The sequence below is a fragment of the Typha angustifolia genome, chromosome 15, assembly GCF_048772165.1.
Source record: "Typha angustifolia cultivar Huaian chromosome 15, ASM4877216v1, whole genome shotgun sequence".
Lineage (NCBI taxonomy): Eukaryota > Viridiplantae > Streptophyta > Magnoliopsida > Poales > Typhaceae > Typha > Typha angustifolia.
This window is the reverse complement of record NC_133253.1, coordinates 4455397-4476395: the sequence shown is the minus strand read 5'-3', so window position 1 is coordinate 4476395 and position 20999 is coordinate 4455397. Positions and strand designations below refer to the sequence as shown.

The 20999-nt window shown below is 38.4% G+C and overlaps 4 protein-coding genes across 8 annotated transcripts; 2 read left to right on the top strand and 2 right to left on the bottom strand.

Moving 5' to 3' along the window:
• The first annotated feature begins 168 nt into the window (after positions 1 to 168).
• Positions 169 to 8735, top strand: LOC140777807 (protein HIRA-like). Of its 3 annotated transcripts, XM_073122162.1 has the most exons (10): positions 174 to 546; positions 1468 to 1743; positions 1889 to 2140; positions 2237 to 2634; positions 2722 to 3784; positions 5447 to 5657; positions 5797 to 6037; positions 6152 to 6274; positions 7224 to 7341; positions 8069 to 8735. In XM_073122162.1, the coding sequence occupies exons 1-10, from the start codon at positions 439 to 441 to the stop codon at positions 8240 to 8242; spliced, it is 2964 nt and encodes a 987-aa protein (XP_072978263.1). In that variant the 5' UTR covers positions 174 to 438; the 3' UTR covers positions 8243 to 8735. The 3 variants fall into 3 exon arrangements, with proteins under 3 accessions (XP_072978264.1, XP_072978263.1, XP_072978265.1); XM_073122164.1 differs by lacking the exon at positions 174 to 546 and having other exon boundaries at positions 1609 to 1743; positions 1886 to 2140; XM_073122163.1 differs by lacking the exons at positions 7224 to 7341; positions 8069 to 8735 and having other exon boundaries at positions 169 to 546; positions 6109 to 6244.
• A 68-nt stretch (positions 8736 to 8803) lies between these two features.
• LOC140779075 (GDSL esterase/lipase At5g03610-like) lies at positions 8804 to 11471 on the bottom strand. Its single transcript, XM_073124036.1, has 5 exons — positions 11320 to 11471; positions 10940 to 11167; positions 9786 to 10057; positions 9297 to 9582; positions 8804 to 9221 (listed from the first exon to the last, which is right to left on the bottom strand). The coding sequence occupies exons 1-5, from the start codon at positions 11381 to 11383 to the stop codon at positions 8998 to 9000; spliced, it is 1074 nt and encodes a 357-aa protein (XP_072980137.1). The 5' UTR covers positions 11384 to 11471; the 3' UTR covers positions 8804 to 8997.
• Positions 11472 to 12117: 646 nt separating this feature from the next.
• Positions 12118 to 20387, top strand: LOC140779380 (pentatricopeptide repeat-containing protein At2g27610). Of its 2 annotated transcripts, none has more exons than XM_073124408.1 (2): positions 12118 to 15277; positions 20306 to 20387. In XM_073124408.1, the coding sequence occupies exon 1, from the start codon at positions 12247 to 12249 to the stop codon at positions 14755 to 14757; it is 2511 nt and encodes an 836-aa protein (XP_072980509.1). In that variant the 5' UTR covers positions 12118 to 12246; the 3' UTR covers positions 14758 to 15277; positions 20306 to 20387. The 2 variants fall into 2 exon arrangements, with proteins under 2 accessions (XP_072980509.1, XP_072980508.1); XM_073124407.1 differs by lacking the exon at positions 20306 to 20387 and adding an exon at positions 16080 to 16216.
• Positions 16339 to 20865, bottom strand: LOC140779381 (uncharacterized). Of its 2 annotated transcripts, XM_073124409.1 has the most exons (11): positions 20674 to 20865; positions 20506 to 20600; positions 20326 to 20383; positions 19599 to 19790; positions 19252 to 19328; positions 19064 to 19146; positions 18851 to 18902; positions 17489 to 17557; positions 17112 to 17198; positions 16960 to 17024; positions 16339 to 16778 (listed from the first exon to the last, which is right to left on the bottom strand). In XM_073124409.1, the coding sequence occupies exons 1-11, from the start codon at positions 20780 to 20782 to the stop codon at positions 16679 to 16681; spliced, it is 987 nt and encodes a 328-aa protein (XP_072980510.1). In that variant the 5' UTR covers positions 20783 to 20865; the 3' UTR covers positions 16339 to 16678. The 2 variants fall into 2 exon arrangements, with proteins under 2 accessions (XP_072980510.1, XP_072980512.1); XM_073124411.1 differs by lacking the exons at positions 16339 to 16778; positions 16960 to 17024 and having other exon boundaries at positions 17161 to 17278.
• Between the last annotated feature and the right edge of the window lie 134 nt (positions 20866 to 20999).

The following is a 20999-nucleotide window of genomic DNA, read 5'->3' as shown; positions in this document are numbered from 1 at the left end:
TGAAGTTCCTTTACAATCGGACGGTTAATGTTGGTTATCGCAAGATCAAACGGCCAGCACTATCGCCTAAACAAGTTAATTGATGCACGTTTGCAGAAAAACCCCCTTCAACTAGATATATTACGAATTTTACCGAAGTTTTCATTTCACCCTTCCCGTGTTCTTCGCATTCTTGCAGTAAATCGAAGGAAAAAAAAGAGAGAGAGAAAATTGGCTACTCTCCTGTGGAAACCCGCGATCTCTTCTATTTCTCTTTACATTTTTGTTTCTGTTGATCTCCTACGCTGATTTCTTCTAAGTGCCAGTTCACTTCGTGATCATTCTGAGACCAGACTAGGGTTTCCCTGTAAACCGTTACTTACAGATTTCGTCGTTGAATCGAGACGAGGAGGGTTGATAGATGCGGTTGTGGCCCCCAGAGAGCAGTGGAAAGAAGAGATGATCACAGAGAAGCCAAATTGGATTAGGCATGAGGGTTTGCAGATCTTCTCCATTGACATCCAACCAGGAGGTCTTAGATTTGCAACTGGTGGAGGAGATCAAAAGGTGGGATTTTTGCCATTTGGGTATCTTTTACTTTGGTCGAATTCCCTTGTCTATCCTCAGTTTTAGTTAAGCATATATTTTAGCTCATGTTTCACGTGTTCCCACTATTCTACCACCTGCCTACTTGATTTAAGAGGTAATGCATTTCTTCAATTTTATCTGTGATTTTTACAGTAAGTTTGTCTCCTACTGTCATTGTTTTAAGTTTTAACTTGGTAAACGCAAAAATATTTTCTATTACAACTTTTCCAAATTATGTTAATGCTGCATTCTCAGTATTTTTCTTGTGAGCGTGCTCTTAACTGTGCAACATTTTGTCTTTGCCGTCGTTTTCTATCTTTTGTTGTGTTTGATTTTTGTTTACAATTAGGATGACGAAGCTTCTTAACTTCGAATGTTTGATTGCACTAATCTTATAAAATACTTTCAATTTTTAAATTGCATGTCTTGGTGCTTTTGTTAATTATTACGTCAGTATCACATTTGAATGTCTGGACTGGATGAGTGGGCAAATTTATGTGATGCAACAGAGATCACAAGCTTGAGAAACTTTTCTTTCATAATGTTTATAGCTAGTTCCATCATAATGTTTTTAGCTAAATCCGTTGCCTGCTTTCTTAGATTCATTACATGTGTGTATATCATGTGCAACTGATATTGTAACACTAGATAAATTTACATATCATTTATTAGTAAATCACACTTAATTGACAATTCTTGTTAAAGTTGTAACAGACCGGCAAATTAACTGCTCAATAGTTTCTTGTTCTGCTCTACTTTTCTCATTAACACAAATTCTTGGTGCAATAAATTACCCATCAGAAGTTTTGTAACATGATGCACAAGCTTGTGCATGTACGTTTCTATTATGTTTGGCACATTACATCCTAAGATTCTTCGATTGGCTAATTCCTAATATAGGTCCGAATATGGAATATGAAATCAGTGGGAAAGGATCCTGTTAATGACCACGCAAGCCAAAGGCTGCTAGCTACTCTCCGTGATCATTTTGGATCAGTTAATTGTGTGAGGTGGGCCAAGCATGGGCGTTTACTTGCTTCAGGGTCTGATGATCAGATGATTTTAATTCATGAAAGAAAAGCTGGATCTGGCACATCAGAATTTGGCAGTGGAGAGCCTCCAGATATAGAAAATTGGAAGGTGGTTATGACTTTAAGAGGTCATACTGCAGATGTGGTAATTACATGCCCACTTTTGTTTCCATATCAACCTATTTGCCACTTGTTCAACTCATAACAATCTATTGAAATAATTTCTCCCCTTTCTCTTGAATATGTCTAACTGAGAATTTTCTTTCTTTTCTTCCCAATGCCTGAAGTAGGTGGATCTTAATTGGTCCCCTGATGACTTAACTTTGGCTAGTGGCAGTTTGGATAACACTGTTCACATCTGGAACATGTCAAATGGTATTTGCACTGCTGTCTTGAGAGGGCACTCTAGCTTAGTTAAAGGGGTTGCTTGGGATCCTATTGGCTCTTTTATTGCAAGCCAGTCAGATGACAAGAATGTCATCATCTGGCGCACCAGTGACTGGAGCCTTGCTCATAGGACAGAAGGGCATTGGGCAAAATCTGTATGTCGTGAACTATTGAACTTTTTTAGCTTTATGTTATTTGCAACAAGAACTTTTTTTGCCAAATTCTTGCTTACTGAAAGTGGTCCTTTTCAGATTGGTTCGACATTTTTCCGACGACTTGGTTGGTCTCCTTGTGGCCACTTTATCACTACAACTCATGGCTTTCAAAAACCAAGGCATTCAGCTCCTGTGCTAGAAAGAGGTGAATGGGCTGCAACCTTCGACTTTCTAGGCCATAATGCGCCTATTATTGTGGTAAAGTTCAACCATTCAATGTTTCGGAAGCATTCCTCTAGTGGTCAAGATGAAAAGCTTGCACTTGCTGGATGGACCAATGGAGCATCAAAGACAGCAGCAAAAGATTTACAACCATATAATGTCATTGCTATTGGAAGTCAAGATCGGACCATCACTGTCTGGACAACAGCGAGTGCTCGACCTTTATTTGTTGCGAAACATTTCTTCACACAAAGTGTTGTTGATCTGTCATGGTAAGAGCTCTCACTATTTTCCCTACTCACGATAATGCATCTTTATATTAAGTGATCTTGATCTTAAGCTAATTACATGTGTAATAGGAGTCCGGATGGGTATGCACTTTTTGCTTGCTCTTTGGATGGAACAGTTGCTACTTTTTATTTTGAAGTGAAGGAGCTGGGACACAGGTTAAGTGATGCTGAGCTGGATGAGTTGAAGAGAAGTAGATATGGTGATGTTAGAGGAAGGCAAGCAAATTTAGCTGAAAGCCCTGCACAGTTGTTGCTAGAAGCAGTTTCTGCAAAGCAATCATCTAGCAAGAAAGAAACTTCCAGTATCCAGCAAAATATTTCTGTGGATTTGGAGAAACCAGTTGTTAGTCCGCCAATTCAAAAGGATCCTGAAGTCCAACCAGAAGTCCAACCAGAAGATGGGAAGAAGGCTGGAGGGGCTGGTGCTGATGCCTCGAATAAAGTTCCATCTGTCCAGTTAAGTAGTCCTGTGAAACAGAGAGAATATCGTCGTCCGGATGGTCGGAAAAGAATAATTCCAGAAGCAGTTGGATTTCCATCTAATCAGGAAAATCTCTCTAGCGTGCCTCAGAATCAACTGGTGGACTTTTCATCGTTAGCCTCGAGTCAGCAAACGGATGATCATGGAATGCTTCTCGGTGATAATAGATTAAAAGAAGCTTTTTTAAAGAGACCATTTAGAGGAAGTGCTGATGCGCATAATCTTGCTGGTAACTGTAACAATTGTGGGGTTAGGGAGTGCTCTGGTATCACAGCAAGGGCTAATATCATGGAAAGTCTTATTATTGAGAAGGCTTCAGCCTCCACTAGCATCGATGGAAGGATGAATATAGTACACTCAGGATCCATAGGCATGCTAGGATCCTTGAGTTCCTGCAGTTCTCTTTCAATTCGTGTGTTTGATAAGAAAGATAATGAGGATACCTCACCATTTTACTTGGAAGCTAAACTTGTAGAACGTTCTGTGAGTGACATAATTGGTGTGGGTAATTCGTTCTTATCTAAAGAAACTGAAATTAGTTGCATAAAGGGAACTCAAACACTTTGGTCAGATCGTATATCTGGAAAAGTAACTGTCTTGGCTGGCAATGCAAATTTTTGGGCTATTGGTTGTGAAGATGGCTGCCTACAGGTACTTAAGAAGATCTTGTGTATCAAATTATATTTACAAAATTTTATTTAGCTCTCTTTAAATTTCTGATGCAAGCTCTATCTCGTTTGATAAAGAGGATTTATTAAGTTTTTTCTACTTAAGAATTGAGAAGTGCAGGATTGCTGATTATTTACTGCCCAAGTCATCTAATGCAATGTGCACTGAGGAAAATGGTGCCATAAAATAATAACCTACTTTCGTCAAATTTAATGTTAATATCACTCTTTTAATCTGTTAACTTTTACAATGACTTGGCTCCCAGATTGGGTGTGGAACCTGCTTGACTGCCTAACTGAGATGCTTAGGCTGTAGCATGAACTTCCCAGTGCATTCATCTGACCTTATAAGAATTACATCAAGCATCAAGCCTGTGCAGAACTGCAGATGCAGATGCTTCTTTAATATGTGGAAAGCGATATACATGGAATGATAAGTTATAGCAGCATGCACTCTATCATGTAATTTTTTAGGACCCCTCACTAGTATACCAGTTCATCTTTCTTTAGCTGCTCATACCAGAACATGGTATTTCTGCTTACTTTATAGAGATGATCCTTTCGTCCATCTCAAGGGGGTTTTATGATTCAATCTTAGCAACAAAACTTAATATAATTTTGTAGAGCTATCAATAGTTTTCTAGACAAACTTCTTCTCTTGTAAGTGTTTCTCATTCTAATATTTATTCAGGTTGATAGTTTATCCCTCTCGACTATTCTTATATAGACATTCACCTTCAATTGAGACTGTAACGATCACCTTCTAAACCTTATGATCACTACGAGTCTAAATTTGAAGACGAAATTAGATTTCGACTCATGTAGAGAAAGTTAGGGTTGCCGCAAATCTCCAAAGTTAAAAGTGAACTAGAGATCCAACGATTCGATGGTAGAGTACTTTTGAGATTGCGATAGATTCGGGATGGAGAACGAATATATTGGAGTGGATCGTGAAAAGAGGAGGCCTCAGAGGTGTGGTGGTGAACATCCTGGGGTTATGGCAAGGTGGTGGAGATGACAATGATAGAAATCGATGATATCGATTAAGAAGGGATAGAGAAAAAGTAGGGTCGCTCCTTGGAGTTAAGATGGTGCGGCCAAATGAAGATCCTAGATGGTGGCTAGGATTCCAAAGCTTGAAGGTAGTTGAACAAGGAGGAAGAAGACGATCTTGCAAATTTACTTTAATAATCTAAGATGATTATCTAGGTGCACACCATATTTATTTATAGGTGACTTCCTAACTCGATTAGACTTGATAATAAGATAGAACATGTTCGAATTTTATTGTCTAACATAAGCAAAAAATATTTAAATAAAACACCTAAACTAGGATTCCTTGCCATTGGACGTTTAAACGGTCTTGAGGGAGTTCGATTGCCTAATTTATTTTTAGGTTGTTGGGAAAATGCGTTCGAACTCCTATAGGGCCATTTGAACGCCTATTTAATCTTTTTTCTCTCGAAAATTTGCGTTCGAACGCCTGAAGGACTGTCTGTATTGGCATATTATCGGATCTACAAAATGTAACCATGTCATAGAAAATAAATTGTTATTTGGCTGACATTTAGTGCTTCCCTTGATATTTTGGTTGTTTTAATTTCCTTTGTCATGGAACCATGATATTTCCTTCTCAATTAATAAGGTGTACACAAAATGTGGAAGACGAGCAATGCCAGCAATGATGATGGGGTCTGCAGCAGTTTTTATAGACTGTGATGAGTGTTGGAAGTTACTTCTTGTCACAAGAAGAGGACTGTTATATGTCTGGGATCTTTTCAAGAAGACATGTCTTCTACATGACTCTTTAGCTTCTCTAGTCAACTTACAGGAGGATTTGTCATCAAAGGATGCTGGTATGAAATAACTAATTTGTCCCTCGGTGTCAATTAATATAAATATACTTAATTCTGGACAAATAAATATTTATCTCATCTTTGAACCTGTAAAAACTGTTCTTTCTATTTGAAAATATCCTTATTGTGACATTGTCAGGCACAATCAAAGTTATATCTGCAAGGTTCTCAAGATCTGGTTCACCCTTGGTTGTTCTTGCCACCCGACATGCTTTTCTTTTTGACATGGGCCTGAAGTGTTGGTTAAGGCTAGCTGATGATTGTTTCCCTGCATCAAATTTTGCCAGCTCCTTTAACCTGGGTTCTGTTCAAAGTGGCGAACTTGGCAAATTGCAGGTTGATGTAGGAAAGTTCATGGCTAGAAAGCCAAGTTGGACCAGGTTTGTGCATTCCTTGTATTGTGAGTTATCTTATGAAAACATGTGGGGGACTAAAAGTTTCAGAAAATCAGGGAACTGATGTAAAAATGGTACTGTGGGTATTTGCTGTTTTAGAGTGGCGGATGATGGGGTGCAGACACGTGCTCACTTAGAAACTCAGTTGGCTTCATCATTGTCTCTGAAGTCACCTCATGAGTATCGCCAATGTCTCCTATCTTATGTGCGGTTTTTGGCAAGGTTACTGCATCAAAATTTATTCTGCTTTACTTGCTTTATTTTATCACTCACTTGTCACAGCATTTACTATTTTGCAAAATTATGGATGATGCTTTTGTGCATCTTAAAGTAAAAAAAATTGAAGTTAAATGGAAGTTACTTAAGTTGCTAGGATACATATATTGAGTGAAAGATTCCAATTGAAATGAAAGAATTCATTGAGTAATTCCTCCAAATGGTTCTTGTTGTTCTTTTTTAATCAAATGGTACAGTGTCCTCTAAATCAAATGGTACAGTGTGCTCTAACACACTATGTTGCACTAACACGGAACTTCAAACGAAAAATCTCTTAAAGAAATAAGAAAGCTACAAGTTTAACTCCAAGATGCTTTTATGCCTCAAATCTTTCCAGCTATTCTCTTCCTTATTATTATGGAATATCTATACTCTGAGGCTATGTTGTGTAGTGGAATTGTTGGGGCAATTTATCCTCAGCTTATTTGTTTGATTGGTAAAAGAGCAAGATTAGCAGGGAATAAATAGGGGGATGAAGCTAGTTCTGCCCATTTGGTTGAACTATTTGTCCCAGGAAATAAGGATAAAAACAACTTTTTGCTATCAAAATGTTGACTTGTCCTTATCCTGTTCTTCTCAGTAGGCATCTTATTGTAAAAAAATTAGGAATAAAGGGCGATAAAGTTACTTATTCCCTTGAGAGTTCCATGATTTTATCCTGCAATTATACAAGGTTGGTCTTAGACTCAGATTATTGACACTAGAGATTTTAATCATGTATATCACTTGTACTTTGTTATGTGCAAAGCTGCTAATGTTGCTCACTATCCTCAATAACCTATGGCTAGTTTTGTCTACTTTGGATGGAAACAAAGACTCCTTTGACAGACACTAAAGCTGCTTCTGAAATCATTTGTGTGGGCAACTAAAACATTCTAATTTTGTTGTGTCACAGAGAAGCAGATGAGCATCGTTTGCATGAGCTTTGTGAAAGCTTTCTTGGCCCTCCAATGAGCATGGTTGAGGCTGCTTCTCTTGAACCAAAAAACCCAGCCTGGGATCCCTATGTTCTTGTAAGTCCCTCCCCTAGTGCTTTTCTAAATATGCTACCTTCACTACTTGAAATGGCAGCAATAAGAATCCAATTTATAATCATTTTCTTGCTGCATTATTACTTCAAATTTCATCTGACAATACATTATTAGGAATCTGATAGCATGCATCGTGTTTCACATGGCAACGGAAAGGGAAAAAAATTGCTCCATTTCCCTCAAACCTTGAAAACAAAAACTGAGAGCGGCGCCATTTTGCAAAATATGGTCTATACTCTTGCACACCTTAAAGGAAAATTTGAAGTTAAATTGGAATTTATCAGCAATTCATAGTTTGTGACCCTTTATGTATTATCACCATCTGATTGAGAGAGATAGGATAAGTATGGGTGTATGTTATTTTTGGTATCAAATATCAGCGTTGCCCTTGTTGAGAGCACAAAAAGAGAAAAGGTGATGCAATTTATGGCCTTTTGCTTTATTACCCATCTTACCATGATTTTGCAACCAAACAGACCCTTCAGTCTGCATAAAACAGTAACATGAGAGTTCTCTTGTTTGGATGATTGCCAACCACATTGGAATGGACTACGAGTGCAATGCTAGTCTTCTAGAGACATGCTATTAGAAAGAGTCTTAAATATTACTCCCACTATTGCCTTAACCTTTTATTATTATATCCTGGTTATGATTTTCATCTACCTGCTCGCATCTCAACTTAAGGATTTTCGGATGACCATAATTGCAGGGTATGAAAAAAAATAAGCTCCTCCGGGAAGATATCCTCCCAGCCATGGCGTCAAACCGGAAAGTCCAACGAGTGCTTAATGAGTTTATGGACCTTCTATCAGAACGCGATGCCGTGGAAACAAATGCAGCTCAAATGGATGTGGTTCAACCACCAACAAATGCTAACATGTGACAGTAGATGTCTTGCCTATATGATGAGTTAACTTTTTGACTTTGATACCGGAGAATTAGTAACACATGCCAAATCATAGCAAGGAGAAATATTAAACAAGTTCGATTTGTCACCACATGTAACCCTCAAAACAGAGAAAACACTTCTAACCTGCACAGCTCTCTGTTCTTACCAATGTGCTCCATCAATTGTTGTCGCTGTAACAGTAGACTGAGCCACAGGATGATTTGCATGTAACGGAAAAATTTTATAGTAACTCAATGACCTGATATTACTAGGTATCTTTTTGTGGAAAGGAGAAATATTTGACAATGGAAGGTGTTATACTCTTTTTTGCTGATCTATGTATCATCTCAGCATGATTGAGTTAACTTGAATCAGCAACTGGATTTTCTTCATAAGCCCTTGCCTTCCAGAATATTTGTGAGTGCTAGTGTTTGTTAATTATATTATCATTCCTATGACAGAAGATTTAATAAAATTACTACCCTTCTCTTGCAATTTTGTTTTATATTATGGTCAAATTTTGGAGGACAATGTTGCTTTAAAACTTTCTCATACAAGGAAACTATTGAAGCTTTTATTTTCGAAATTGCAATTGAAGAGATACAACCATGAGATAATCTAAAGTCTTTAAACATGACAGGCTTCTACAAGTAGAATGCCAATGCTTATTGACTCACAATCACATAGTTGAGCCTCCAATGATAAACCATTAAAACCAACAAATGTGAAAGAATAAACTGAGGTACAACTTAGAGGGACAAGAACTGGGTTATTGGGCCCTTGAGGGTCTCAAAAACTGCAGCCCATCCAGCCTGAGTGATATGGACATCATCCCAATAGAAATGCTCCTCTGGATTGCTACAGAGAGTGTACTGCTTATTCCCATTCTCATCCATCTGCCCACAATGTCCATCTTTGCTAAAGCTCTCACAGCATGGCCTCTTAGGGCTCTTAAACTTCTTTGCACCACTCACTGCAGAAAGACAGAAATGCTAGAAACCCAAGAAAAGAATAATGAGCTGATAAACAAACACATATAAATGAGCACCTTGATGTACTATGCTTTGGAATGGATCATTGATATTGAGAGAGAGGAAGGTCTTATTGCTTGGGTCTAACACCTTCATCATGGATACAAGAGCAGAGTTGTGATTCCATGAACCAAGATTTGCTATGGCATTGCAGTCTGTGTAATTTAATTCCCTGGCAAAATAAGGGGTGCATCCAAGAGGATGCATGTTTGTAACCATCACCTTGGGCACTCCAAGATCATGCAAACGCTTCAAATCTACTTTGATCTGGCTAACAACCACTGGAATATATTTTGCAGCTGCCTGGGAGCATTGATTATTTTAAAACTCTACTCATATGATTCATATGATGATCTGTGAAAATGACTTGGATCTTTACATGTTCTTCCTCTAGCTTCATGACTAAGTAATGCTTTTTTAACTTTAGAAAAAGTTTAGCCTCCATAACTTTTAGAAAAGAAGAAGAAGGTTGTAGCTAATTGATAAAGATTAAATGTAACACTCACCTTAGTGCTATTACTCTTCTCTGATATATAAGAGTAGTCATTACCAGAAACAACCACCAATGCAACAGAGGACTTAAGATCGAATCTCGAGAAGATCCCTTCGTTGATCAGACCGACAAATGCGTCGATCTGGCTGCTGACATTGCGCTGAAAGTTCCCGGTGTCGAAGATTCCAGCCCCACCGACGGCGAAGTTCATGCCATATGGTAGAATTTTGTAGCCTACCTTCCTGTACTTGTAGGGAATTGGAGATCTGATTCCCAGAAAAGAAGCTGCCACAGCATAAGGATACAAGAGCTAGTGAGCAATTGTGTGCTGGAAAATGGATTAGGTTAATGGTTTGAGTTTGAGCCAGGGATTCAAAAGAACCAAGCTTAGTTTTATATTCACAGACAAAACTTTCTCTCTTTTCTTTCTTAAATTAAAAGTAAAATGCATTAGGAAAGGGAGGGGTAGTAGTCAGACGTGGAAACATTCACAGACAAACTTAGGTGGTGAGCATAAGCTAATGAGAAACTTTCACAGATCAAAAGTACAAGTTGTACGAGTGCAGTGTCTAATGCCTGGATATCTTTATGTTAGATTTCAATGGAATTCTATATAAAAAAAATATACCGTACCTTTTTTGCTTTTATTATTATTATTCACATCCTATTTGTATCTTTTTTCCCCTAACAAAAAAAAAATATTGATGGATATTAAAATCATTTTATATCGTTAGTTATATTAACTCATTTATACAGTAATAAAGCATTGTAAGTAAAATATAAAGTAGAGTGTGAATGGTTGTTATAAGACACAACATAATCAATATCCTTAATTTGAAAAAGAAAGAAAAAGATTGATAATAAAGGTGATCACATATTGTAAATTTTAACATGTCAGACTGAGAGATCCTCAAGAGTAGGTATGATGTGCATAAAAAAAAAGAGATCTCTTTACCACTTTTATACCATAGGATATATATATATATATATATATAGAAAGACGTAAGTAATATCATAATTAAAGAACAGCTTTAATGCTAAAGATAAAGATCAAGAGAATCCAAGATCAAAAAGCTATGCAGTGCGATCATACATCTTTTTACAAACATAAGGAGAGAGTTAAAGAAGAGATGAAGATCTAGTACTAGTAGAGACAGACGTACGTACCGACGAAGTCCGTGAGAAGTCTGCCGTCGGAGAAACGGCCGGTGGGTCTCTTGGGGAACGTCGAACCGTAGGGATAGTACCATGAACGAGTCAAGTCTCTTCCGAGATTGCCGAGGTTTCCCGTGTCCGCGTAGGAATCCCCAAACACGAATAACTTGGAGAATAGAGCGGCATATGCATTGGGTCGTCGGCTTATACGATCATATTCATGTCCATCCACCTTGGAGCCTGCAGTAGTAGTACGTAGTAGAAGAGTAAAGGAAGTAAGCATAAGTAAGAGATCTAGAGATGGCTTGGTGCATGAGAGGAGATAGAAGAAGAATATATAATGAGTTACTCGGGTACTTATCACGAGTTTATCCGTGGTTTTATCCACGTACCTAGAAGAAGAAAAGCGAAGAAAATGGTGTGGAAGTGTAGGTAGGAAGAGTTGGTGTCATCCATGGAAGAAGTAATCGTGTGCACACACAGAGAGAGAGAGAGAGAGAGAGAGAAGAGAGATGGTTATAAACAGCCACAGGGAGGTAAAGGTATCGTCTGGGGAGGATCTGGGTGGCGAACTTTTCCTTTCTATAGGAAGATTCTTGCTACTATAAGTTGTTTCTTGAACCGTGGGTGATGGTTATGCGGTCATGGCATCCAAATTGTCAAAGCTATTACTCGAATCTAAGGAAAAAAAAAAGTATGAATCTATTTGCGGTTTGCGCCCTCAATATTTTGATATTTTCAAATTAAGCCTTATATTTTATCAAATGTGTACTTAAAATAACTAACATTTCCTCCCCTTTTCTTTTCTCTTCTTATTCTTTTAGGGCACATAATTGATTTCTTTTTTTTTCATTTTGGCAAGAGATCTCAAAGAGTATTTGTATGATTTTATTAGTGCAGTTAACTTAGTCTAGGAATTTTATAAGTTTAGTTAATAGATTTAATAATAGCATGTTTTCTATGTATATTTTGATAAAAATTTAAAGCTTGGTTTAATAAATATTAAAACTAGAGAGTGTAAACTGCAAATAGGCTAAAAGGAAAGGGCTTAAATGCATATATATATATATATATATATATAAGGGTGTTTAGGACATTTCACGAATCAAATGCCTTTTCTATTTACATCCCTCACACATATGCTCGTTCATCTTTTGGCGACTTTACCAACGCATTAACTCTCTGCGCATCACAGCCGTCCATTTTTACCGTGTAATATTTATCGTTTATCTCTCTACACAAAATAACGATCACAGCCGTCCAAAATTACTCGTCTCAATTCTCACACCATTTTTATCCGCAAATTACTTCCCTCTAGAATGATGATGATATCAAGGCATCTCGCAAAGCAGACGCTTCCCTGCCAAACGTTCGATAAAATTCCCCTGAGAAGTAGTGGTAGCCAATGCAACCACCTTTTGTTCCAATTTGCACGAAACAATCATAACCGAGAAGCATTGAGCCTCTTCCTGCAGACCTACCGCTTGGGCGAACCCATTGACGACTCCACTCTCTCATGCATCGTTAAAATTTGCGGCTCCCTATCGGATAGAATTCTCGGTAAGCAACTGCACAGCCTCTGTGTCAAACATGGATATGGAACGTCTGTTAGTGTTGGAACATCTCTCGTAGACATGTACATGAAATGCGATAGCGTTATGGATGGAAGGGGGGTGTTTGAATGTATGCCTGAGAGGAATGTGGTCACGTGGACCTCGTTGTTCACGGGGTATACTCAGGGTGGCTTCCATGACATTGTGCTGGAACTTTTCTTCCGGATGCAGATTGAGGGAATTTGGCCGAACCCGTTCACTTTCGCCAGTGTTCTTGCGGCGGCTGCCGGACGGGGAGCGCTTGATCATGGAAGGCGAGTCCATAGCCAGCTTATTAAATTTGGGTATAAGTCGACTGTATTCGTGTGTAATTCCCTTATTAACATGTATTCAAAGTGTGGACTGCTAGAGGAATCCTGGGTGGTCTTTGAGAAGATGGAGGACAGAGATGCTGTGTCTTGGAATGCCATGATGTCAGGTCTTGTGTTGAATGGGCATGATCAGGAAGCACTGGAGCATTTCTACCGGATGAAAACTGGCGGTGTGAAGCCAACTCAGTCGAGCTTTGCTACGGTGATTAAGTTATGTGCCAATCTCAAGCAAATGTCTTTCGCGACACAGCTTCATTGCTGTGTTGTGAAAGATGGGTTTGAATTGGATAGCAATATTATGACTGCTTTGATGGTTGTCTATAGCAAATGCAGCAAACTAGATGATGCCTTCAGGATATTCTCTTTGATGCCAGGAGGTCGGAATGTGGTCTCTTGGACTGCAATAATTGGTGGATTCGTACAGCATGGAGACACCGCTCGAGCCGCACATCTCTTTAGCCAAATGAGGAAAGACAGTGTTGAGCCAAATGATTTCACTTTTTCGATTCTGTTGACAGCTTCTCCATCCATATCACCCTTTGAAGTCCATGCTCAAGTAATTAAAACCAATTATCAGCATGTCCCTTCTGTTGGAACAGCTCTTCTAGCTGCCTATGCTAAGCTTGGAAGTACCCAAGATACCCTCTCTGTATTTAGGGAGATCAACAAGAAGGATATAGTTGCATGGTCCGCGATGTTGACATGCTATGCCCAAGCAGGAGACCCGGAAGGGGCTATGAAGCTGTTCAGGGATATGGCCAAGGAAAGACTGAAACCAAATGAGTTCACCCTTTCAAGTGCAATCGATGCCTCAGCTAGCCCAAATGCTGCTGCAGACCAGGGTAGGCAATTTCATGCCATGTCGATCAAGTACAGATATCAGGACGCAATATGTGTGAGTAGTGCGCTAGTCACTATGTACTCAAAGAAGGGCAGCATAGAGAGTGCTCAGAGAGTATTCGAGAGGCAATCTTCAAGGGATTTGGTCTCATGGAACTCAATGATATCTGGATATGCTCAGCATGGCTATGGTAAGAAGGCTCTCGAAATATTTAGAGAAATGGAAGCTCTCGGCATAGAAATGGATGGCATCACATTCATCGGTGTCATCACTGCATGCACTCATGCAGGCCTCGTAGAAGAAGGCCGCATATACTTTAATTCGATGGTCAAGGATCACCAAATAAGTCCTACATCAGAGCACTATGCTTGTATGGTCGATCTATATAGCCGAGCAGGTAAACTTGAAGAAGCCTTGGACCTGATACAAGGGATGCCAACTCCAACTGGTGCAACTGTATGGCGTACACTCTTGGCAGCTTGCAGGGTTCACCGTAATGTTGAGCTTGGAAAGCTTGCTGCAGAGAAGCTGATATCACTTGAACCACTGGATTCTGCTGCTTATGTACTTATGTCCAATATTTATGCAGCTGCTGGCAGATGGAATGAGAGGGCTAAAGTAAGGAAGTTGATGGATGATAGAAAAGTGAAGAAGGAAGCTGGGTGCAGCTGGATTCAAGTTAAGAACAAGATACACTCATTTGTAGCGTCTGATACATCACATCCTTTGTTGGATAAGATATACACAAAACTCGAAGAGATGACAACCAGATTGAAGGAAGAAGGATATTGCCCAGACACAGATTGTGTGCTCCATGACATGGAAGAAGAGCAGAAGGAAGCCATGCTATTTCGGCACAGCGAGAGATTGGCCCTTGCTTTTGGATTGATAGCCACACCTCAAGGTTATCCTCTCCAAATTGTGAAGAACCTTCGTGTCTGTGGCGACTGTCATACAGTGATAAAGCTGGTATCAGCTATCGAGGGAAGGGAGATAGTTGTTAGGGATTCAAACCGTTTCCACCACTTCAAGAGCGGGATGTGCTCATGTGGAGATTACTGGTAACTGGAATGGCAAAGTATCACTGGTTCACATGACTTAAGGTGATTGAAGAATGTTGCATGTTTGGTAATTCTATTTGACTACCAAAATGCTGAGAGGATCAATCATTGAGGATAATGTACTATCTGCATATTCAGGTCTTGGCCAAGTACATCTTAGGAAGAATATCATTTTCAAGCAATGGAGTTCTCTTTGCAAGCCCTTACTATGTCACTCACTATGGTGCCATTCCTCTGGAAGTTAAGAGGCTTCTAGCAATTTCATTAAATAAAGAGGAGACAGAGTCACAGAGGGGCTGGATAGCTGCCACAGTTGCTAAATGCCGAAATATAAGTCCTCTCTGCAGCCTATAGAAGGATAATCCTTTGGATAAATTGGCAGTGCAACAGGATCAGCATTGTGCTGTCATAGTCTCATAGGTAGGGATAATCTTGATTTCCATTGTGGATACTTTATCAGAAAGTTGAAGATCTTCATCTTCCAGCTGCTCCGGTGCATGACCAGAAAGATGATTAATTTAGCTGTCAGTTCTCTCATCTCTCCCTCCTGATAGAGTTTTCATCTTTACGAACTAAATGAACATATCCCCTTTTTCTCCTTTACATTTTTACTGTTGGCCTGATCTTGAAAGACAATTTTCATAAACGAGGACTGAAATGGAGTTTTTAACTGATTGAATTTTATGCTGGCACTTTATCATAAGAACATGCAGCAAGATATATGCTTATGGAAGTAGAAAGTGTTCTAAGAAGACCCTCGGTGATTTGCTAATGAGACTCAAGATTCCAATTCTCTAACAGGATGAAGATGGCTTGTTCTATACATAAAAGATCTGTCAAACTGAGATATAATTGGACATCAACTAGTGTTGTTCTGGTTACTGTATTTCACGAAAAGAAAACCAAATCATCATATTCCATGTTCCGAAAAAATAGTTAGACAACCACTGGCGTGAGAAGTTCACCTTTCATGATTTCATAAGTGGCTCTTTGACAAATGAAAAAAACCCAGGCAACCTCGTAGTCTATGCAACTGAGGTTGATGGATAGCCAGACCAATGGTTACTTGTATTCTACCTACGACAAAAGTGTTCTTGGCAGTGCACACAGTCAACATAGAAAAAATAATATCCTCATTTTATCTATTTAGCTTACTCAATCTCACCATATCTTCATAGAGATTTTTCAGTCATTTTAGAAAAGAAATTTTTTTTTAGATAGTGTTTTTGTTTGAATGAACAGCGCAATAACAAAAGCTGTACTCTTTTATGTTTCCCTATTTGGAGATACTTTATCCCAGCTAATTGATATGTACTCAACCAACAGGATAAGATCTTGATATCTGCTCTGACAGCTGTCCTTACGCTGTGGGGATGAACAAAGCCTCAATATTGTTGTTACTGGTGTCTTGGTTGATGTTATCTTTAGCAATTCACTGAATATTTCCTCACGTGTCATCTGTGTGCTGCAAACCATCTCTCGGAATCCACTGAAAGCAAACCACTAGACTGAGTTCAATTATGAGGGAAGAAGAAACGAATCAAGCAAAAGGAACAACGATGTGAGAAAGATCCTTTCTTATCAAATCCTCAATTCAGACTCAGCTTCTGCATAATGGACAATATGGTAGAATAACTCTTGTATTTGTTAATAAATCTTCAATATAACAAGCAACTATCCAGATAACAATTACTGCTGGATAGGTTTTTGGGTCAAGTATCAGTGATTTCTTATCGATAACTAATGTAAAAGGATGAGCTGCTCTGGCTTCTATATCTTCTTGAGCTTTTTGACTGGACTTGTACATGGAATATTGCTGGGACTAAGAATCAAATGTAGGATCAAACATACTGCAGTCTCAGAGTCTAATAGTTTTGTAGGGCTTCTTTTGAGCTTTGCTTGCTTTCTGCATCCTCTTGGGTCTTTTAAAACAGCTCCTGCGGTGTATTTTCTTCTGTGAGCTGTTCATATTGGATGGTCACTTCCTCGTCATTAGTGGCTGCCTCAGTTTTGGAACCATTCTCACTATGAAAATAAGAAACATCATACAACCATCAGATTCAAATACATTTGAAAATCATATTAATTTTGTCAAAATAATTGCATTTGGATTTTCGTTGGCTGCAAGGAATCTCCTATTCATGTTCACGTATGAATTCAGAAGGATGTTCATAATTAAGTGTGAAGATGTCTTGGTGGAGCTTACTTCAGTGAGTAGATGATCAGCCCAATAGCCACAACCCCGAATGCGAGATAGTATAACCAATCTACCTGTGGTGGAGTTTAATTAACTGTGAGCACAATTATATCAGACCTGATGGTATTGCTAAACTGAAGGTCCAAGTCAGTTTATTTCACCTGTTGATGGTAAAAGAATATGCGAATGAGAACTGCCCACATGTCAGACGTCAGAAGAGAAAGATTGAACAGAGTTGCTCCACTCATCTGTATGAGATATTCTCATAAATTCTCAGAGCAGAAAATTTTATCCTCAAAATTTTGTCTCTGGTGAGTTGTCTGGCCACCTAATTATTATTCTCATTCAATTCCAGTAAGTACATGCAAGATGCAATTTTATCATTTTTAATAGGAATGGATTATCCTACCGATTGTAAGACACAATCTAATGAAAATGTTACATATCTTTACAGTTTTTTGCTTCTATTAAATGATTGCATATGGTTATAATCTCTTAGAACCTATTATAAATGGAAATTGTGCGCTAGGAAGCAAACCTTCAGGACAAAAGGAACAATAGTATAGAACAGAAAAGTTGCTGCTGCAAAACCCACAAACAGAGATATCTGAAAAGAAAATAAAAACAAGAGCAGCTCTCATCAATTCTGTCAGATCATGTGGTAATTAGCACATGAGAAAGAATAAAGAAATGGAATGACAGAGAGAAAAGAAATAAACTTGATAACAATTTGGTGTCACCATTCTGCTTGCCAGACAACAAAAAATTCGGTAAATAGATTTACAAAATTAAAGGATACATTCCTGATTTGCAAATGAAACTCTAATTTTCACCTTTAATGACTGATACTCCATTCTGTGAATGTATTTCAAATATTGGCCTTAAAAGGAACAGAATGGTAAGGTTAAAGTTTCTTGCAGCCCTTTTAAACTTTGGCATGATAATAAGCAGGATGTGCATGCTGTTGTTTTGTGTCTCTATTACAAACTAGTCAGAAAAATTATGAAAGTGAAAGGATACAAACTGCAGCTAAGGATTGGTAGCATAGCAGCTATAATTTTCAACAATTTTCTGTTTATGGTTTTGGGTTCGCACTAAATACTCAATGCTATGTTACATAAGACAGGCTAATTTATCATGTCTTCATTTAAACCTTTCATTATCATGTTTGGATTATTCTTTTGACATATATCTTTGTGATTTTTAGCACCATGTATTTCTAGTAATCCTATAAACATGAAGTATAGTCATAATCATAATATAAGCAAAGGACCTTAGTATGAGTTTTCTCTTCTTTTTTTCTACTAAATTATATCCTAGCTTCCGACATGGCTACTGCAAAATTTTGTCAAATCCCAAAATCTAGTCTGCAACAGTGAGCAGTCCGTATATATTTAATGCTGGCTTTAATTGATTGATTAAGTTCAATCAATGATCGAGTTCATAGTGTAAATAATCAATTAATTGATCTTATATTCAATCACTGATGGCCGAGGCATGTCATTTTCTAGATGTGGTACAGAGGAATGTTTATAACAGTAAAATTTAGCTTTTACTACTATCCTAACTATATATATTTCCTGGTTAGGAATATGTTGGTATGTTTAGATCACCAAAATTGTGATTGCTGAAGCTAGATTATGAAGAATTCACGAAACAAGATTTTACGAACCAATCCTGAAATAGGATTCAACAACTCTTCCAGTTTTTCTAGGCTGCATTTTTGGCAATCTTGCTCCTCTTCAATCAACAATACAGTCATTTTAGGACTTCTAAATTCTACATAGGTTTTGTCAGATAACTGAGGTAATCATAGCAACCATATTTTGAGACTAGGAAAGTAGAGGAGGTTGTTCAGAGACTTGAACAGAACAAAAAAAAATCTCTGAAGAAAACTGACCATTGTTGGAGACCACTTCACCTCTTGAAGATCCTTCCTTTCAAAAACACATCTGTGAACGTTATGAAACTACATATTGATTGAGAGAATGTATCTGTCAAGATACCTATAAAAAAAAACTACTGCATTGAAAATCTTTCAAGTAGTTGGTGTTAAAAAGAGGACATCTATTTGTAAGCATATACATCCACTTCAATGTTGCCCAAAGGATACATCTCAACTGCACTGACCAGCACACCAAAAACTCCAAGCATTGCAACAACTTCAACTCGGTCCTTCTTCTTAACGAAAAATTCCTGCAAAGTCAGTAATAGAAACTCTTACGATCATGGGGAATATATAAATCTCTATTGGCAATTGCCAAAAGTAAGAATGCGCAAGTATTGTAGGATAGTACTAACCTCTCCAACATTACTGAATGCATAGCAAAATGTCCCTGCAATAACAAGTGCATCACCTAGAATAGGTTTACTCCCACCTATACGACAACCCTTGTCGTTAGTCCTTCTGAACATTATGAGGCTTATTACTTCATCAGCTTTATCACAGAAATAGAGAATTCCAGGAAAAGTCTGTTTAAGAGAATCATGATTCTCCATTTAATTTGTCTAGAGCAAGAGGGTAAAGTTCAAGAGCATAGTATTTATATCCTGAGGCTAGTTTCTAACCTTTGAGTGTTACATTACATGATACTGCCTCATTGTTAAGGGAAATCAGGAACAAATTTGTAGTGAAAGTAAAAGGCTACCTCCTCCAGAAACTCCAGCATCTGAAAGAAGAACTAAACCTAGCCCCACAACACAGATGCCTGCGCCCAAGAACTGCCATAGGGAGTACTTTGTTCCTAATGCTAACCAGGTTAGGATTATGACCCATGGGATAGTCCAACAATCCAGCAAGGTCACACTTGTAATTGAAGAGTACTGGTACGCCTTAACAACTGCATCAGAACAGTGATGTTCATGAGTCTTTAGATCCAACACTTGGAAATGAAAGAAAATTAGAAGCATTTGGTAGCTATTCTGCAGATTCTAGGTTTAATCAGCATTCAGCAGAAACAACGAAGAGTGAATTACAGAATATATCAGCAGAGGCCTAATGCCATTGAATTATTTCATATAAAATTTCCATTTAGCATTAAGCCATGGATGTTGTATGACAAACTAAATAAATTGCTTTGAGAAGCTTTCCAGATTCTTTAGGAATACTTCTCAAGTTCACTATGATACATCTCTAGGAGAATAATGCAATTTATCAGAAGCCTAGGAGGGTTTTCCAGATGGCAAGAAGAAAGGAAGCATGTAATACATCAGTGAGCAATGCTGATATCACTTTTTGCAGTCTTTGAATTTACTTTGTGGTCATTCCAACGAAACAATGTCTGGTAATGCAAATTTTTTTACTTTTGGTTACTACTGCACACAAAATATTGAAGATTGGGAAATTCTGTTGCAGGTGGCTGGATGAGGACTTACCAAGAAAATTTCCCTGCACATCAACAATGGCCAAAGCAATGTACCAATACCAAGGAACCTGCAAAAGCCCAGTAGTTATCAACCTTTAGCGCGCCACAATGCTCGATTTTAACTTTCGCTTATTACGTGGTAGCAATGGCCAAAGCATTCAAATAATTAGCGAGGCAAGGATCTGCGTACTAGTAGTTTTCGACGTCGATGGAGGAAGATTGCACCATAGACAATAGCAAGAAAGAGGTATGTGAAGAAAGACTGGGTGAGAGGTGTATCAGTACCTTCCAATGGGCAAATACACAACAAGTTAACAGCACACTTCAAGGAATTAGAAAGGCTGCTCTGAATGCTTACCAAGATCTGCTATCAAAGAGGAAGTGAAGCTGGCAACTGCAAGGCATAAAGATACGAGCTGCCCCAGGAACAACAAGAACGCCAACCTCCGTATCTCCTCCCTGCTCATGGCGATAGAGGAGAAGCTGAAGCGTTGAGAGAAAACCAAAAGTTGCTGCAAAAGAAAGATGCAAGAAAACTGAACTGGGAAAAGAGATGCATACCAATTGGGTTAGAGCAGGATCTCATTCTATATTTTATTCTCTCTGGAATGCTTGGTATGCAATATACTAGGCACGAGGTCCCAACTACCCAGTATGTGAGATTGAGAGTGAACTAGACTGGTA

Bases quoted from the DNA above. Each gene is read 5' to 3' on its own strand.
- LOC140777807 (XM_073122162.1), top strand. From the start codon at position 439: ATGATCACAGAGAAGCCAAATTGGATTAGGCATGAGGGTTTGCAGATC. The intron at 3,785-5,446 runs GTACTTAAGAAG...TCAATTAATAAG, and splicing joins GTGAAGATGGCTGCCTACAG to GTGTACACAAAATGTGGAAG. The intron at 6,275-7,223 runs GTTACTGCATCA...GTTGTGTCACAG, and splicing joins TATGTGCGGTTTTTGGCAAG to AGAAGCAGATGAGCATCGTT.
- LOC140779075 (XM_073124036.1), bottom strand. From the start codon at position 11,383: ATGGATGACACCAACTCTTCCTACCTACACTTCCACACCATTTTCTTC. The intron at 11,168-11,319 runs GTACGTGGATAA...CTACTACTGCAG, and splicing joins CTTCGCTTTTCTTCTTCTAG to GCTCCAAGGTGGATGGACAT. The intron at 10,058-10,939 runs GTACGTACGTCT...ATGCTGTGGCAG, and splicing joins ACTTCTCACGGACTTCGTCG to CTTCTTTTCTGGGAATCAGA.
- LOC140779380 (XM_073124408.1), top strand. From the start codon at position 12,247: ATGATGATGATATCAAGGCATCTCGCAAAGCAGACGCTTCCCTGCCAA.
- LOC140779381 (XM_073124409.1), bottom strand. From the start codon at position 20,782: ATGAGCAGGGAGGAGATACGGAGGTTGGCGTTCTTGTTGTTCCTGGGG. The intron at 17,199-17,488 runs GTTTGCTTCCTA...TATCTCATACAG, and splicing joins TTGTTCCTTTTGTCCTGAAG to ATGAGTGGAGCAACTCTGTT. The intron at 17,025-17,111 runs GTGAAATAAACT...ACTCCACCACAG, and splicing joins TATTCTTTTACCATCAACAG to GTAGATTGGTTATACTATCT.